Source organism: Macrobrachium rosenbergii, chromosome 48 (genome assembly GCF_040412425.1).
Source record: "Macrobrachium rosenbergii isolate ZJJX-2024 chromosome 48, ASM4041242v1, whole genome shotgun sequence".
Lineage (NCBI taxonomy): Eukaryota > Metazoa > Arthropoda > Malacostraca > Decapoda > Palaemonidae > Macrobrachium > Macrobrachium rosenbergii.
This window is the reverse complement of record NC_089788.1, coordinates 143002-163001: the sequence shown is the minus strand read 5'-3', so window position 1 is coordinate 163001 and position 20000 is coordinate 143002. Positions and strand designations below refer to the sequence as shown.

The 20000-nt window shown below is 35.7% G+C and overlaps 1 protein-coding gene and 1 long non-coding RNA gene across 2 annotated transcripts in view; one reads left to right on the top strand and one right to left on the bottom strand.

The window, feature by feature from the left end:
• LOC136831167 (uncharacterized) overlaps positions 1-7965 on the bottom strand; it is a 380924-nt gene extending 372959 nt beyond the window's left edge. Inside the window, exon 1 of the long non-coding RNA XR_010850789.1 lies at positions 7829-7965. This is a non-coding gene — a long non-coding RNA (uncharacterized lncRNA). The remainder of the gene's footprint in view (positions 1-7828) is intronic.
• A 4663-nt stretch (positions 7966-12628) lies between these two features.
• Positions 12629-20000, top strand: part of LOC136831660 (uncharacterized) — a 31932-nt gene continuing 24560 nt past the window's right edge. Inside the window, exons 1-3 of the mRNA XM_067092289.1 lie at positions 12629-12703; positions 14372-14422; positions 14578-14685. Of these exons, the coding sequence (XP_066948390.1) occupies positions 12629-12703; positions 14372-14422; positions 14578-14685 (234 nt within the window). The remainder of the gene's footprint in view (positions 12704-14371; positions 14423-14577; positions 14686-20000) is intronic.

The following is a 20000-nucleotide window of genomic DNA, read 5'->3' as shown; positions in this document are numbered from 1 at the left end:
CCGCCGCGTTTTACATTAGCAGGAAAATTACGAGACATTAATGGAACGCATCTGCTAAAATTATAAAAAAAAAAGAAAAAAAATAATGAACTATTTATGTCAATATAACATAAAAATATTCGACGGCCTAATTCCATTATGCCGGATTTATGAATGGCAATTGATATTTGTATAAAAAACAAAAAGCAGGGGAAAGCAGAGTGGAATTTATTCTAAAGTAATTACCGTCGAATTTGATTGAATGAATTCATAAGCAACACGACTCGAATCGAGCTCATTTACGAAGGTAGAAGGAGTTGTATTAATGATAGCATTATTCCTATTCTCATTTCCTGTTGCGGTATGGAATATAGAGTTTTGGCCAAAAGCCAAGCAATGGGACCTGTGAGGTCATTCAGCGCTGGAAAGGAAATCGAAACTAAAAAATCTCTGAAAGGTGTAACTGGAGGAAAGGTAACCTCGCAGTTGCACTATGAAATAATTGTTAGGAGAGGGTGGATAGCAAGATGGAAGAAAGATAATATGAATGGAGGTGCAGGAAAAGAAATGAAAGGGGTTGCAGCTAGGGGCGAAGGGACGCTGCAAAGAAACATTCCTATGAATGACAAGAGAATTGAAGAGTGAAGCTTACCAATTAGAATGGTACCTTTAAGTAAGTCTCTAGTCAGATTCAAAGAAAGATTCCTATGAATGACAAAAGAATTGAAGAGTGAAGCTTACCAATTAGAATGGGACCCTACGTAATTCTGTTGTCTGATTCAAAGAAAGATTCCTATGAATGACAAGAGAATTGAAGAGTGAAGCTTACCAATTTGAATGGTGTCTTACAAAAAGTTAAGTATATATACCTTAGTTTTACCAGACCACAGAGCTGATTAAGTAATTCTATTGTCTGGTTCAAAGAAACATTCCTATGAATGACAAGAGAATTGAAGAGTGAAGCCAACAATTAGAATGGTACCTTTAAGTAATTCTCTCGTCAGATTCAAAGAAAGATTCCTATGAACGACAAGAGGATTTAAGAGACTGAGCCCGGGATCTTTGGCAGATATCTGAAACGGCATAAAGAAATAAAGAGACTATGTTGTAAGTGGGGTCCAAAGCCATATTTTCCCATGAATATAAGAGCGTTTTCCGGCAAACAAGAGGAACAAGCGAGTATTCCCAAGTGGAATAAAAACTCACCTTCTCACTCCATCTTGTGATGTGGTGGATGACAATAACACCTTATCGCGTTTCAGGTCCCAGTTCCACCTTCAGATCATTGTGTTTCATCTCATTTATTTTCTGGACAGCCGTTATCTTGCTCAGTTTAAAACAAGTCGCGGAAGTTTCTTCGGCGCAATCGAGCTTTCTGTACATCGTATAATCAAGGCCACCGAAAACACATCTATCTTTCGGTGGTCTCGGTATAATGATCTATGAGCCGCGACCCATGAAACTTCAACCACGCCAAGTGGTGGCCTGTCATATATCGTTGCCTGAAGCGCGATTATGGCTAACTTTAACCTTTAATAAAATAAAAACTACTGAGGCTAGATGGCTGCAATTTGGTATGTTTGATGATTGGAGGGTGGGTGATCAACATACCAATTTGCAGCCCTGTAGCCTCGGTAGTTTTTATGACCTGAGGGCGGACAGAAAAAGTGCGGACGGACAGACAAAGCCGCCACAGTAGTTTTCTTTCACAGAAGACTAAACAAGGAGGGAAAAAACTATGAATAGCAGAAACAAGGGAACTCCGTCAGGCACATAGACCACCAAAGCTTGTTTTTTCTTTTATCGTCCCCACGAAAATATAATCCAATATTTCACGAAAAGTAAACAAAAACATGGACGACTACTGATTGAAAGTTTGTTAATTATCAACTTTGCGGATCCCACCACCGTCGTTCTGAAGTTCAAAAGAACTTCTCGTCACGGACGAGCGTCGAAGTTTTGCGCAGTTTTAGCCCAGAAGTTGAATACTTAATGTTTTAGGCCTCAGAGTTTGGGTAATGAAGTTGTCCCCTGCGAATGCGTTTAGTTAGTTGGTCCGCAATGTCCTGCTTTTGAGGCTCTGTCAAGTTCCATTTTCTCATTGGTTCTGTGCTGACCGACGACCGTTGATTGATTGACTTATGGCTACTTGAACTGGTGTCACAATGTAGGTTATTGACGCTGTGATAAGATTAAATAGGAAGCTACCGAAAAATTTAAAGGGGTGTCGTATAAAAAATATCTAAAAATATATATATATATATATATATATATATATATATATATATATATATATATATATATATGTGTGTGTGTGTGTGTGTGTGTGTGTGTGTACATATGACTGTGAAATATATTTTGTTAAAACAGAATTCCATCAAATATAAGGAGCCCATAAAAACGCCAAAATGTGGAAAATAAAAGCTATATTTCAGAGACCAAACTGTCACCCTCCTCAGGTAAGTTTGGTGTCTGAAATATAGCCTTTATTTTCCACATTCTTTTTATGGCCTTTTTATATACATATATATATATATATATATATATATATATATATATATATATATATATATATATATATATATATATATATATATATATATATATATATATATATATATATATATACATATATATTTATTTATTTATTTATTTATCTATTTATAATTGTCTTCATACTGTATATATGCATGATGTAAGTATAAAAGTTATATTGACGTCAATGTAAAAATAAAGTATGTAAGTATTCTGTTAACTTTCAAAGAAACAGTATCTAAATGCTTAGCCATCAACTCACTCCAAGCTGCAATGAGAGAGAGAGAGAGAGAGAGAGAGAGAGAGAGAGAGAGAGAGAGAGAGAGAGAGAGAATGAGAGATGGCGATATATCATAACCATAAGACACAAGACGTTTATGGAAGTCCTCATTAGGATATTGCTTCTATGAATGTCCTGGAGAGCGCAGCCTCACTCGCCAAATATGAAAGTGGGGTTTAATGACTGGGGAACCCAGGTGGGTCTTCTTACCTAATATGCAAAAGGTGTCTTTAACGCGTCAGGAGATAATCGAAATATCGCTTCTGTTCAGTTTTTGTATCCTGGATGAAAGGCTTTCTTGGGGAAGAGATGTGTGTGTGTGTGTGTTTGTGTTGAAGTCATGTGTATCTATTATTATAATTATTATTATTATTATTCAGAAGATGAACCCTATTTATACGGAGATCTATGTGTGTGTGTGTGTGTTTGAAGTCATGTGTAACTGCTAATATTATGAAACAATTGTTATCAGAGGGTTGAGGACAGTAAGATGGAGAAATAAAAGGGGTCGCAGCTATGGGCCGTAGGGACGCCGCAATGAACCTTAAGTTGTGCCTGCACTGCACCGCGTGAGGGCCATTGATGGCGCTATCCCCCCCTACTGGGATGAATGTAGTTAATGAAATAGATCTTTCACTTATAAATAATTTTCTCTTTGTGTCTGTTTTTTGTGAGAAAACGTTGATTTTTTTAAACTTTTAAATTCTTTTAACAATTTCTGTAAATCAAAACGTTTCCACATTTACTAATATTCTTTAGAAGCCTGAATTTCAAGTCAGTGGCCCCTGTGGTGGGCTTGTTCCATACGAATAAGTTTCATCTTCCGAATAATAATAATAATAATAATAATAATAATAATAATAATAATAATAATAATAATAATAATAATAATAATAATAATAATAATAATCTTTGGAAGCCTGAATTTCAAGCCAGTGGACCCTGTGTTGGGCTTGTTCCATATGAATACGTTTCATCTTGTGAATAATAATAATAATAATAATAATAATAATAATAATAATAATAATAATAATAAATGGATTTTAGGGATTATCTGATTAAACCAGGAAAAGTCCCAAGGGATTATCTGATTAAACCAGGAAAAGTCTCAAAACTTACTGGAAGATCATTTCTCGCAAATGCTTGAAAGGCTCTCTTTAAATGGTTCGGTCTGAATGAAAGGAAGAAAATTCAATCTCTCTCTCTCTCTCTCTCTCTCTCTCTCTCTCTCTCTCTCTCTCTCTCTCTCTCTCTCTCTCTCTCTCTATTCCTTCGCCTCTGGGGATTCCCAATTCACGTCTTCAGACAGACTCTTGAAAAAGGAGTCTCTTTCACATCCGCTAATTGAGAGGATTCCATCGAAAAGGTGTGAGGTTTTTTAGACTTCCATTTTTAAAGCCATCTTTGAAGAACAGAATCTCGATCATCTGAGCAATTACGATAGCAATTATATAGGACGTTTCAAATATAATTAATCCTACAATACAGTGCACCTTTTAATCAGCCAGTCTCATTCTTTGAGGTAATATTCTCTCTCTCTCTCTCTCTCTCTCTCTCTCTCTCTCTCTCTACAAATATAATTAATCCTACAATACAGTGCACCTTTTTAATCAGCCAGTCGTAATGTGATTGCATTCAAGTTTGAGGTAATATTCTCTCTCTCTCTCTCTCTCTCTCTCTCTCTCTCTCTCTCTCTCTATAATTAATCCTACAATACAGTGCACCTTTTTAATCAGCCAGTCGTAATGTGATTGCTCTCTCTCTCTCTCTACAAATATAATTAATCCTACAATACAGTGCACCTTTTTAATCAGCCAGTCGTAATGTGATTGCATTCAAGTTTGAGGTAATATTCTCTCTCTCTCTCTCTCTCTCTCTCTCTCTCTCTCTCTCTCTCTCTCTCTCTATCTATATATATATATATATATATATATATATATATATATATATATATATATATATATATATATATATATATACACACCTACTCTGACTGAAACACCCCTAAACCAAAAACACAAAACCAAAATACACCCCACTAAACCTAAACACACCCCCACTAGACCTAAATACACCCCCACTAAACCAAAACACACCCCACTAAACCTAAACACACCCACACTAAACCAAAACACCCCTCCCGCCAGACCTAAACACACCCCCACTAAACACACACACACACCACCCACTAAACCTAAACACACCCCAACTAAACATAAACAAACACTAAACCTAAACACACCCATAAATCGAATAACGACCACCAATAAACCTAAACACATCCTCCCACTAAACCAAAACACCCGCCCAACTAAACCTAAACACACCCTCACTAAACCTACACACCTCTTCCCACTAGACCTAAAAATACATCCCCACTAAACCTAAAAATACTCCCCCACTAAACCTATAAACACCCCCTCCTAAACCTAAACAGATCCCCACTAAACCTAAACACAAACCCTGATACTGAATTATTAATCATAGGAAAGGAAAGCATTTTAAATTTTTCAATGGTGTAGAGTACATGAAATGGGGTGTGATAAACCCGTGGAGTTTATTTACAACATCAGTTACAAAGGGAAGAGGAGGAAGAAAGGGAAAGAGGAAGGGGGCGGGGGGATGGGTTTGAAAAACTACGAAAAACTTCCTGGGGTCAAATGGGTGCCGCGGCAAAATTTCGTCTAGATCGGTCAAGAGGTATGGTTTTCTATAGAGCTCAAGGTTACATACATACGAGTTTAGTTACATTCAAACACACACACACACACACACATATATATATATATATATATATATATATATATATATATATATATATATATATATATATATATATATATATAGGCTATATTAATTTAAATAAAAGATAAGTTTCTATATTTCCCGGGAAATCAATGGCAATGATTTTTTTTTTTTTCTTTATAACGTCAGATTCACCCAAATTCGTCTCGCCAGAATGCGCTAAACATTTGAGATTCCATTTGGAACTTAACGAACTTTCCTCTTCTCTCTCTCTCTCTCTCTCTCTCTCTCTCTCTCTCTCTCTCTCTCTCTCTCTCTCTCTCAGGTTCGTTAGGTTGTCCAACGAGCTCACACTTGATCTACATCGTGAGAGAAAAGTACAGAAGAATTCTAAAAACTGCCAAACGAGACACAGTGCTTATGGGAGATTACAGAATAACAGATGATAGTACTACACGGGCACAGAGGGAGGAACCAACTCCCAGGGGGTAGACTGAACCACAAGGAGCCTCTACCAAGCTGATCGTGACCAGACGTAAGGACTTAAACTCAGTATATATCATATATACTAAACCTGACCGAAGTCAATAGTCTAAACAACAACAAAAATAATGATACAAAAAGAGAAAATATTAGAAAAAGTCACTGCTATAGCTTTGAACAGAGATAAACCGGTTTTAAATGCTCGCCCATAATGCGTTTTCCTTTGTATAATGGCTTCCACCAAAGACATTGCAAGAATCCTGATGTATATCAAGTGTGAGCTCGTTGGAAAACCTAACGAACCTGAACGAGAGAGAGAGAGAGAGAGAGAGAGAGAGAGAGAGAGAGAGAGAGAGAGAGAGAGAGAGAGAGAGAGAAGCAAGTTCGTTAAGATCCAAATTGAATCTCAAATGTTTAGCGCATTCTGCTGAAACGCGTTTGGGTGAATCTGACGTAAAAAAAAGATTATTGCCATTGGTTTCCCTGGAAATATAGAAACTTATTTTTATTTAATCGAAAATCAAATAGTAATGGAAATCTAGACTTAGCTACAGTACGTTCCAGAGGCCTAATCATACAGGAAAGAAAACTAGAGTAGGCCTATGTCTTAAAAAAAAAAAAAAAAGCACGGCCTAACCACTGGTAGTTCTTGTCAAATTCCTCCGCAAACTTTTGCTCTGCTCTAACTGAAATTATTACCGTGTCGAGATTTCTAGTCAAAAATAATAAGTAAATATATATAATAAACAAATGAATATATAAATAAATAAATAAAAAGAGAAAGCCCAAAGTGAGAGAGAGATTTAAAGCTAAACATCTCGTTATCAGCCTTCAATTTTTTTTTTTTTTTGCAATATATCATCCGTTACGTAAACTACAAAAGAACCAGGAATTAAAACAGGAAATACTTGGTAACAGTTATATTAGGGAGATAATAGCTTAAATAATACTTAGTAATAGTTATTAACTTGGCAATAGTTATTAACTTTAAATGAAAGCCATGAATATCATTTGAAAATTAAGGGACACAGCTTCCTTTATAAAGCAGCATTGACATTTTAGACCTATATCGACCAGGACTCTTAAAATACCCACTGATGATTATTAGAACTACGAAAAATCAGTTAATTAAACGGCTTAGAGAGAGAGAGAGAGAGAGAGAGAGAGAGAGAGAGAGAGAGAGAGAGAGAAGAGAGAGAGATAAGGGACGCAGCTTCCTTTACAAAGCACAAGCAACGTTAGCACTTCAGACCTACACATATCGATCAGGGCTCTTTAAAATGTCTACTAATTGTTATTCGACTTACGAAAAACGAGTTAATTAGATGGCTGACAGAGAGAGAGAGAGAGAGAGAGAGAGAGAGAGAGAGAGAGAGAGAGAGAGAGAGAGAGAGAGCAAAATATCTGAAGCAAGGTCTCGTAATATCATATGACCAACTCTTTTAGTACAAATCTCTCGTCTTTGTTGGTTAGTAAGTCCAAAAGTCCAGAAGTCCACACCAGTCCTGGTGATCCCTTTAACGCCTTACTACAGGTTTTTATTAAATGATTAACTTATTAAATTAATATTATGCAACTGCACTGTTTACATATGTACGTGCATAGTTTGCAAAGTGCATATAGGCCTAGGCCTATACCAGCATTACAACGCACGTTCATTGCGCAGATTAGCAAATTTGGTTACAGTTTGCTTTAAATCAACATAAATAAACCAAAAATGATTATTATAAATCATCAAAATAGCTACAGACTTATTTATTCAATATATTATTCATACGTATTCAATAGAAGCATAACAAACCGTACCTCTGGCATTCGACTTCTTGCAACACTCGAAGTTTGGATGAAGCTTCGTAGCCATTGTTTTTTAATCATTCGCAGCCATTTATCGCTTTATATCAGTCCTGCTTTCTTCTACGACATATTTACTATGTTTCCGTCACACTCACTAAGTCAATTGCACACTAGGTACGGAGAAATGAAGCCATTTTTGTCGTCGATCGAGTGACACCGGCGGTTGAATTGGCGCCATTTTTGCTGGGAGGGAGAAGAAGACCGATGACGTCATCGCAGGCCGCTAAGATTCACAAAGACGAACGTAATAAGAATATAAATTAAATAAAATTCGTTATAAGAACAAACACAATAAATAAATAAATTATAAACATATCATACACTGTCTAAAGGATGTCATTAATTATAGGATTCCGCTAAATACGAATACAAGAAGCGTAATTTCGCTAGGACATTATTTGATGGGTCAGTGACAAATGGCGTCGTCTTAAGCCACTAAGACTTAGGAAGACGAACGTAACACGAATATAAATGAGATAAAGCTCGTTATAAGAACCAGAACAATAATAAAATAGATTATAAATATATTCATCCTCTTTATAGAATAGGATTAAGCGTAGGATTCGGATAAATGTGAACGCAAGAAGCCTAATTGTGCCAGGCTTATATTTGGTGTGTCAGTGACAAATGGCGTCGTCGTAAGCCATTAATGCTCAGAATCTTCAATAAAATAACGAATATAAATTCAATAAAACTTGCAACAAGAACCAAAACGATAACTAAATAGCTTATAAATATATTAATCCGCTTTATAGAATAGGATTAAGCGTAGGATTCAGTTAAATGCGAACGCAAGAAGCCTAATTGTACCTGGCCTACAGTATATTTAGGATTAACGTGATTCTTGAAGGGGCAAACCACGGCCATATTTAAATACAAGGCTTTCCTTTTATCAGTGACATATACCTAACGTACGTATAATGAATGCGCTTTAGTGCGTACAATGAATGCACTTTAGTATAGTACGTATAATGTATGCACTTTATCGTTGGTATGAAAGACCGAGAAGCAGCATCGTAAATGACTTTACGGTTTACTGAAACGGTCAGTTAGGTAACCTAATCTCTCTCTCTCTCTCTCTCTCTCTCTCTCTCTCTCTCTCTCTCTCAATTGTTGCCATATGTGTGTGTGTGTGTGTGTGTGTGTGTGTGTGTGAGAGAGAGAGAGAGAGAGAGAGAGAGAGAGAGAGAGAGGGTTACGATTACCAAGGGAACATAGCTCATTCATATTTCCGCGTATACACATAAACATGAATAATTTCCACATCACAGCAAATACTGAATAACATTTCACTGAGGTCTTTGTATCAACAAGACTCATTGAAGTTATTGTAGGAAGAAGACTCATTGAGGTCTTTGAAGGAATAACAAATATGAGGTCATTGTTGGAGTAACATTTGCCGAGGTTATTGTAGGGATAGCACTCACTGAAGTCATAGTAAGAATAACACTCATTGAGTCATTGTAGGATAAAACTCATTGGAGTCATTAGGGTAATAACACTTATGGAAGTCATTATAGGAATAACACTCGGTGAGGTCATTGTAGGGATAACACTCATTGAAGGAATAACATTCATTGAGGTCATTGTATGAACAACATTCATTGAAGTCATTATATGAATAACGCTCATTGAAATCATTGTATAAATGCCACTCATTGTATGAATAATACTTATTGAGGTCATTGTAGGAACACATTCATTGAAGTCATTATATGAATAACACTCACTGAGGTCATTGTAGGAACGACACTCATTGAAGTCATTGTAGGAAAAACACTCATTTAGGTCACTTGAGGAATAACACTCATTGAAGTCAATGTAGGAATAACGCTCATTGAAGTCATTGTAGGAACAACACTCATTGAGGTCATTGTTATTTGATAATGAAACTTTCTTCATAACCAGCTGCTGTCCTTTGAAGTTAAGAATAAAGGAACTTCATTATAAACCTCATTAGGAAACTTCATTATAAACTTCAATATAAGACTTCATTAAAAAATTCACTATAAACTTTGTACTCAGCCATGAGCTGGAGGTTTAAGCAAGTGAAGCCCAAGACTCCACGAAGTTTTATAATGAAGTTTATAATGAGTTTTTATAATGAAGTTTATAATGTAGTTATAATAAAGTTTTACAATGAAGTTACAAAAGGAATTTTATAATAAAGTTTTAGTGAGCTTTAATAATGAAGTTATACATAATGAAATTTTATAATGCATATTCATTATGAAGATTATAATGAAGTTATAATGAAGGCTATAGTGAGATTTCTTAATAAAGCCTTATTACTGAATTTTATAATGAAGTCTTACAATGAAGTTTCATAATGAAGTTTTATAATGAACTTTTTAATGAAGTTTTATATTTATAATGAAATTATAAAGTTCAATAACATTATAATGAAGCTTTTAATGAAATTTTATAACAAAGTTTATAATGAAGTCTTATAAAAAAGTTTGATAATAAGGTTTTATAATGAAGTTTTATAATGGAATTTTATAATGAAGTTTTATGTCTTATAATGAAGTTTTAAAATGTTCTTATAATGAGGTTTTATAATGAAGTCATAAATAGTTTTTAATGAAGTCTTATAATGCAGTTTTATAATGAAGTCTTATAATGTAGTTTCATAATGAAATTTCTAACAAAATCTTATAATGAAGTTTTATAATTAAATCTAAAATGAAGTTTTCTTATGAAGTTCATAATGAAGTTTTACAATGAAGTCTATAATGAAGTTTTGTTATTGAAGTTCATGATGAAGTTTCACAATGAAGTCTACAATGAAGCTTTCTTATGTAGCTCATAAAGATTTATAAGGAAGTTTATTATGAAGTTAATAATAAAGTCTCATAATGAAGTTTTATAATGAAGTCTATAATGAAGTTTATAATGAAGTCTATAATGAAGTTTCATAATGAAGTTTATATTGCCTTGGAGAACTAATTATTAGTATGAGAGAGAGAGAGAGAGAGAGAGAGAGAGAGAGAGAGAGAGAGAGAGAGAGAGAGAGAGAGAGAGAGAGAACAATTTAATAAATCATCTAAGATTCCAGATCTCGGTTCCAGATTCCAGTCATTCATCTCACAGCCTCTGTTTATGCTCGTAAGTAATGAATGGATTCCAGTTCCTGAGTCTTAACTATTCCAGATGAAAAACAGGAATCTTACGATTCCTGAAATGAAATTTGCATTGTTGTTGCACTTTGATATGATAAATAATTCATATTCTTTGTTGATTTTGGGTTTTCTGAGAATGTTGTGATACCAAAATGAGAATACTGTGATACCAAAACAATAACATAGTGATACCAAAAAATGAATATTGTATTACCAAAAAACAATAATATTGTGATACCAAAAAAGAATATTGGGATACCAAAATAAAGAATAATTTGATGCCAAAACAATAATATTGTGATACTAAAAAATTATATCGATACCAAAAATCAAATATGGTGATACCAAAAAAATAATAATGCGATACCAAAACAAATGTGATACCAAAATATCAAATATTGTGATACCAAAACAATAATATTGTGATACCAAAAAAAAAAGAATTTCGTGGTACCAAAAAAAAACATGATACAAAAAATAAGAATATTATGATACCAAAAATCAAATATCGTGATACCAAAAAAATGAGCATTATGATACCAAAAAATTATATTGATACCAAAAATCAAATATGGTGATACAAAAAAAAAAGAAATATTGTGATACCAACAAAACAAATACTGTGATATAAAAAAACGAATATTGTGATATAAAAAAAAGAATATTGTGATACCAAAAATTACATCGAAACCAAAAATCAAATATTGTGATACCAAAATAAAAATAATATTGTGATACCAAAAAAAGGGGTGAGGGGGGAATCATGTTCACCTTTTATTTAATAATCTATTTATATTCTTATTTCAGGGTCTACCAAATATTGGCCAAGCGCAATTACGCTTCTTTTTTTCGCGTTTAGCCGAATTCTATAAATAATATTATTCTGTAAAAAGGATTAATATATTCATAAGCTATTTAATTATATCTTTGGTTCTTGTAACAAGTTTTATTTAATTTATATTCGTCATTTTATTTAACATTCTGACTATGAGTGGCCTAAGACGACGCCATTTGTCACTGACCTACCAAATACAGGCCTAACGCAATTACGCTTCTTTTTTTTTTTTTGCATTTATCCGAATACTATAATTAATACTATTCTATAAAAAGGATTGATATATACATAAGCTATTAATTATATCTTAGGTTCTTGTAGCAAGTTTTATTTGATTTATATTCGTCCTTTTATTCAACATTCTGAGTATGAGTGTCCTACGACGACGCCATTTGTCACTGACCCACCAAGTACAGGCCAGGGACAATTACGCTTCTTTCGTTCGTATTTAGCCGGATCCTGTGATTAATGATATATCCTTTAGACGGCGTATGATGTATTCATAACCTGTTTATCTACGGTATTGTTTTTGTTCTTACAACAAGTTTTATTTAATTTATAATCGTTATTACGTTCGTCTTTTTGGATCTTAGTGCCATGCGATGACGTCATTGGTCTTCTTCTCCCTCCCAGCAGAAATGGCGCCAATTCAACCGCCGGTGTCACTCGATCGGCGACAAAAATGGCTTCGTTTCTTCGTATCTAGTGTGAAATTGAGTTAGTGAGTGTGACGGACATGTAGTAAATATGTCGTAGACGAAGACAGGACTGATATAAAGGGATAAATGGCTGCGAATGACAAAAAATAATGGCTACGAAGCTTCACCCAAAACCTCCGAGTGTTACAAGAGCTTGGATGCCAGAGGTACGGTTTGTTAAGTTTCTATTGAATATTATATGAATATATATTGAATAAATAAGCCTGTGGCCATATTGATGGTTTATGTTAGTTATTATTGGTTTATTTAAGGTTAATTTACGTAGATTTTAACCAAATTTGCACAGTTTTACCTTTTAATCTGTGCAATGCCCTTGCGTGTAAAGCAGGCATAGGTCTAGGCCTATATGCACTTTGCAAGCTATGCACGCGCAACATGTAAGCAATGCGTTTGCATAATATTAATTTAATAAATTAATTATTTAAGTAAAACCTGTAATAAGGCGTTGAAGGGATCACCAGGGCTGGTGTGGACTTCGGGACTACTTTTGGACTTCTGGACCTACCAAATAACATACACGATAGATTTGGTATAGGCCTATAGCTTGTACTACAAGAGTTGGTCATTCTGACATTCGGATCTTGTTTCAAATCTCTCTCTCTCTCTCTCTCTCTCTCTCTCTCTCTCTCTCTCTCTCTCTCTCTCTCTCAGCCGTTTAATTACCTAATCTTTCGTAAGTTCAATAATAATCAGTGAATATTGTAAGCTTCCTGCTCGATATAAGTCTCTAGAGTGTTAACTTTGGTCGTGCTTTATATAAGGGCGTCTCTCTCTCTCTCTCTCTCTCTCTCTCTCTCTCTCTCTCTCTGCCTTTCGCTGAAAGTGAATATCTCCCTCAATGTAACTGTTGTCAAGTATTGCTTGTGTTAATATCTAATTCATTTGTGGTTTACGCAACGGATGATATATAGTGAAAATAAAATGCTGAATGCTCTGTCTTGTTTGTGTATTTGAATGCACACCGGGAATCCCAGAGGCTTCTGGGAATTCTGAAGGTTTCTGGGAATCCCAGAGGCTTCTAGGAATCCCGGAGGCTTCTGGGAATCCAGGAGGCTTCTGGGAATTCCATCCCCTCCCCTGCTACCCTCCCTTCCGAACCTAAACTAACTTTCAATTTACACTTAATATTCGGTTTTAGACATTTATTTAAACAATCGAGTTTTCTGTCCGGTGGTGGCCTCAGCCACGGCCCATAAAACTCTTAGCCGCGGCCCACGAAACTCAGCCACGGTCCGGCGGTGGCCTATGTTGTTGGTACCTATAGCGCTGCCAGAAATACGATTATGGCTAACGTTAACCTTAAATAAAATCAAAACTACTGAGGAGGTTAGGGAGCTGCAATTTGGTATGGTTGATGATTTGAGGTGGATGATCAACATACCAATTTGCAGCCTTATAGCCTCAGTAATTTTTAAGATCTGAAGGCTGACAGACAAAGTGCGGACAGAAAAAGTGCGGACAAGAAAAAGTGCGGACAGAAAAAGTGCGGACAGAAAAAAGTGCGGACGGACAGACAAAGCCGGCACAATAGTCTTCTTTTACAGAAAACTAAAAATAATGATAATAATATTTCTTGTAAGCACAGAAGTCCGTTAGGTTCGTATATATTAAGCCAAGGTGTCGCAACCCTTGATGCAAGTTTCATCTTCCAGGATACTTGCTCCGTCCCATCTCCGAAACAGCGTCGTATCAGAGAGAGAGAGAGAGAGAGAGAGAGAGAGAGAGAGAGGGGGGGCATTTAAGGACAAAGGCAGCTGCTATATCTCAGAACATCAGCATTAAGGCAATTTGTATCGAATTCCACTTGCCCTCAAAACAGCCAGAACTACTTTCCAACAAAGGACCAGGACCACTCGGCAGGGGCGTGAAGGTAAGTTTCTTTGTCTTTTGGTCTCTTATTTCCTTTCCTTTGTTTTTTTTTTCATTCTAAAAGGCTCCGTCTTATTATTTATATAGTCAGTATCTTAAAAGTTATGCTGAAATGCCCCAGTCAGCTCATTTTTGCTTTTTCGATTCTCTGAACAGCAGAAACACCAATATGCAGTAAATGTGCCCCACTGTCGAACTTCTCCAAAGTTCCAGAGGTCCTTTATTCCTCATACTGTTGGGCTGTGGAACAGCCTCCCTGAGAATGTAGTGCAACTGGAAATTCAGATATGATTTACTCATAATTTTTTTTAATTTGTTGATTTATTCTTTCTTTTTCATAAGATCTCTTCTTTCTGTTTTTCCATTACCTTCTGTTACTTCTTTCTAATTAGCACCATATTCTTCGAAAGCTTAAATTTCAAGTCAGTGGACCCTTTGGTGGCCTTGTTCCATATGAATAGGGTTCATCATCTGAATAATAGTAATAATAATAATTTTAATATTGGTGATTACTGTCAAGGCAAAACTTAAGGAACATATTATTGATGTACTTTGAAGTCAAACTATTTTTGTGTATGGTGATTCACAGTTGTGAAGCCTGGAAAAATCTTATGCTTTTTCCAGCTAGTGAATTATGACTTGTTCAGTATTTTAGTTAATTTTTCTTAAAAAAAACCCTTAATTTTAATTTTCTGTAAAAAAACTATTGTGCCGGCTTTGTCTGACCGTCCGCACTTTTTCTGCTGCACTTTTTGCTGTCTTTTGTTCTTAAAACTACTAAGGCTCAGATCTTAAAAACTGCAAATAGATATGTTGATCATCCACCCTCCAATCATGAAACATACCAAATTGCAGCCCTCTAGCCTCAGTAGTTTTTATTTTATTTAAGGTTGAACTTAGCCATGATCTTACTTCTGGCACCGCTATAGGTACCAACAACACAGGCCACCACAGGACCGTGGTTGAGTTTCATGGGGAGCGGCTGAGGCCACCACCGAGCCGTGGCTGAGTTTCATGGGCCGCGGCTAAGAGTTCCATGGGCCGTGGCTGAAAGTGAGATGAAATATTCAATACAAAACGTCAAAATTCTTTGGAAGAGAAAAATGAGGAATAACAATCATACCTCCTGTTCTCAAACGTGAATTTTCTTTCTTTTTCTGAAACAAAATTATCATCATATTTTCCGAGATACTAAAGAGAGAGAGGGAGAGAGAGAGAGACCCCACATCTGCTGGGAAAAGAATCCATTTCGTTAAAAGGTTCTCCTAAAGAAAGGAAAAAAAGTGGGCAAAAAAGGGTAAGAGAGGGAATATTCCATTGTGGAAATATGAGGTCCCATAATTCCATTTCTTTCCCGAGAATTAGAGAAGAAGAGTTTCAACTGCTTTCTGTAGAGGTACCTCTCCAGAGGAAATGTCAAACTGCTGTTTGTCAAAAGGAATGAAAAAAATACACATACACAAATCCAGTTTTTATAAAAATATTAGGAAATGATTCTCAGCGTGAATGTTGACTTGTTGCATAGAAGTAAAAAATTTAGATAGGTAAAAATGGAAGTTATTAAAATGCAAGAAGAATTGTATTAGGGTAGCAATGCATTGCATCTTCGCTTGAACTTCCGAAGTTCCGGTTGCACGACACCCTCAGTAGGGAAGCTGTTCCACAGTCTAACAGTGTGAGGAATAAAGGACCTCTGGAACTTCGCAGAAGTTCGACAGAGAAGCACACTTACTGAATATTGGTGCTTCTACTGTTCAGCAAATACATTAAGTCATAACTTGATGATTCTAGTTCGCAAAAGAAAGCTCTGATTAAAGATTCTTTACAGTCTACTTCCCGTGGGTGGGGTAGGGTCGTCAGTACACCTCTTGCGATGCACTGTAGGCGTTACTTAAGGTTCTTTGCAGCGTCCCTTCGGCCCCTAGCTGCAACCCCTTTCATTCTTTTTCTGTACCTCCTCCATTCATACTCTCTTTCTTCTATCTTACTATCCTCAACCCTCTCCTAACAATTGTTTCATAGTGCAACTGCAAAAAGGTTTTCCTCCTGTTACGCCTTTCAAACCTTTCTACTCTCAGTTTGCCTTTCAGCACTGATTGACGTCATCATAGGCTCCAGCTCTTGGCCCCTGGCCGAAATTCTATTTTCCATTCCTTCACATTTAACTAAAATAAAGAACGAAGCTTAATTATTTTAATTTGTTTTACGCATCGTATCGAAAAAAAGAGAGGAATCTGGTACAAAAGTCCTTCCCTGAGGTTTCAGCAAAACTCACACACACACAAATTTGTCGAAATTCTCGAGACCTCTTTTCCCAATTTTTTTTTTTACCACCATTCGGCCAAATGACGTCTATATCGGCGCCTCTGTTTCTGGAGGGTGGGAGACTAAACGTTCCTGGACGTTCCTAAACGTCTCCTGAACGTCTACTGAAAGAGGATATCCACAGGAGGCGTCCGGAGTGAATGGTTTCAATAACTGCAACAGTGTTTTCGATTGGGTCTTGCAAAACTCGGCATTCTTTTACCAAGAAAAGTTTGTTTTTTGTGGAACAGCCTCCCAGGGCGTGTTGCGCAATTGGAACTTCAGAAGTTCAAGCGAAGATGCGACCCATGACTGCTGCCTTAAAACAGTTCTAATTTTATTTTAATGACTGACATTTTTATTTATTTATTTATTTATTTATTAAGTTGTTCGTTTATCTTTTCTTTTCTAATACCTGATCTCTTCTTTTTGTACTTCCTTTTATCTTCTGTTACACTTCTTTCTAATGAACACCAAAATATTCTTTGGAAGCTTGAATTTTAAGTCAGTGGCCCCTGTGGTGGGCTTGTTCCGTATGAATAGGGTTCATCTTCTGAATAATAATAATAATAATAATAATAATAATAATAATAATAATAATAATACCTTCTGTTCCTACTTTCAAATGAACACCATATTCTTTTTAAGTTTGAATTTCGAGTCAGTGGCCCCTGTAGTAGGCTTGTTCCGTATGAATAGGGTTCATCTTCTGAATAATAATAATAATAATAATAATAATAATAATAATAATAATAATAATAATAATAATAATACTTTCTGTTACTACTTTCAAATGAATACCATATTCTTTGAAAGCTTGAATTTCGAGTCAGTGGCCCCTGTGGTGGGCTTGTTCCATATGAGTAGGGTTCATCTTTTGAATAATAATAATAATAATAATAATAATAATAATAATAATAATAATAATAATAATAATTTCTGTTACCATTTTCAAATGAACACCATATTCTTTTTAAGTTTGAATTTCGAGTCAGTGGCCCTGTAGTGGGCTTGTTCCGTATATGAATAGGGTTCATCTTCTGAATAATAATAATAATAATAATAATAATAATAATAATAATAATAATAATAATACTTTCTGTCACTACTTTCAAATGAACACCATATTCTTTGGAAGCTTGAATTTCGAGTCACTGGCCCCTGTGGTGGGCTTGTTCCTTATGAATAGGGTTCATCTTCTGAATACTAATAATAATAAAAATAATAACAATAATATTACTTTTCATCTTATTTGGGTACAGTCACTTATACCATACAAACAATGCCTTTTTCATCTGTGTAAACATGAAATTCACATCACTTGGGCATTTCATACCGAGAAAAACACCGACACAAAAAAAAAGCCTTGTCTAACATGATGTCAACCATTCAAGAAAAAACATAAAATACCTCACTCTGGAATTCTCCAGTGGCGCAATAGCATCCACTCGAACAATTCCTCCGTTGTCCCACTTGACAGAAGGGTGTCACACCTTACGGAGATCCCTCTTTGTCCGTTATTCTCCAGAGAGAGAGAGAGAGAGAGAGAGAGAGAGAGGTTGGAACGCGTTTAATCCCTCGGGAAATGTCTCAGGAGGGAGGGGAAACAAAGGGCTTATGAGGAGTCACCTGACCGGGAACATTTTCGTCTGACAAAAGAGTGAAAGAAGAAGAAGGTTTGTTTACCTCTTGTTCGTCAAGAGGGGAATTGTGGGTATTTAGAATTATGTACGCATTCGTACGGTTGTATCCGCGCATGCGCTAGTCTGTATTGTTTTGCGCGTGCGTGTTTGATGCTTGTGATTGTGTATGATTGTTGAGAGAATGTGGGATTTTATGTATACATGTGATTAAGGGCAATTAACTGCTGCTACCTGTGCAGGTAGAGGAAAGAAATTCAAAAGCGATGTGGAATAACAAATCATTATTTTTGCGGGAAAGGCACCCTGCTCTCTCTCTCTCTCTCTCTCTCTCTCTCTCTCTCTCTCTCTCTCTCTGCATCAATTGGTCTTGTAAGGAAAGGAATTTGAAAGCATTAGAGAATAGTAGATCGTTATTTTTGAGGGAAAGACAAATCTCTCTCTCTCTCTCTTCTCTCTCTCTCTCTCTCTATTCTCTCTCTAGTTTAATTCAGTAACATTGAGCCTTCTTGTGTGCGTGTGTGTGTGTGTGTGTGTGTGTGTATGTGGAGGTGTGTGCACCAAAGCGAAAGCACATTTGTGTGCGAAACAAATTTTTCTTTTGAATCGTGTTGTAACTTCACTATATATATATATATATATATATAATTATTATTATTATATTATTTATTATTATTATTATTATTATTATTATTATTATTATTATTATTATTATTATTCAGAAGAAGAAGAATATAATAATCAATGCATATTGCATGTCTGTTACTTGCTTAGTCATCTTGATTAGTCTTGAGAACTTTGCATCCATTCCCGCTCCCTCTCTTCAAGCTTGCTGTTCAACCTCTCAAACTATTACTTATTGTTGCAATTGCTGAGTTATCTCAATTTATCTCCCAGTTCCGCCTTCAAATCCTTGTATTGCATTTCATTTATTTCTCGCATCATATTATCCTGCTGTCCAAAACTCCTACTCACTCTCTTTTCACTGCCTATAGTGCTGAATAGCCGGAAGTGTCCTCCAGTACAGATTCACCTTCATAAAAATCAACCATTAATGAAGTCATCAATACCATCGAAATGACAACTGTTGTAATACCTGGCAACCCCTCTAATGTGTTGGCTTTCATTACCAAATCATTCGCAAAAGCTGGAGATTATTTCTGTTATAATAAATAATATGGAAAATTGTTTAATCGAAAAAATCCTACCAGTTGATTACCACAGAAGTCACAGAAGTGTCGCATCCAATTTGAATCCTCGGTATATCCTGTAAATAAAAAAAAAAAAAGTAAACATACAGATTCATCATTTTGAAAACGCTTGCAATATTTTTCGTTGCTTTTCCAGTACCTCTGGAAAATGGGGCTGGAAATCTTTGTTTGAAAATCCCTCTTTTGAATATTTATGTTGCTTTGTATTTCAAAAACAAAAAGGTCGAATTTTGCAAAAGACTGAACTCGATGTGAAATGGATCATTTTAATGCAGTTTTCTGTACAGCCGCTACAGCGTATAATCAAGGCCACCTAAGATAAACCTATCTTTCGGTGGTCTCGGTATAATGCTGTATGAGCCGCGACCCATGAAACTTTAACCACGGCCTGGTGGTGGCCTGTCCTATATCGTTACCAGAAGCA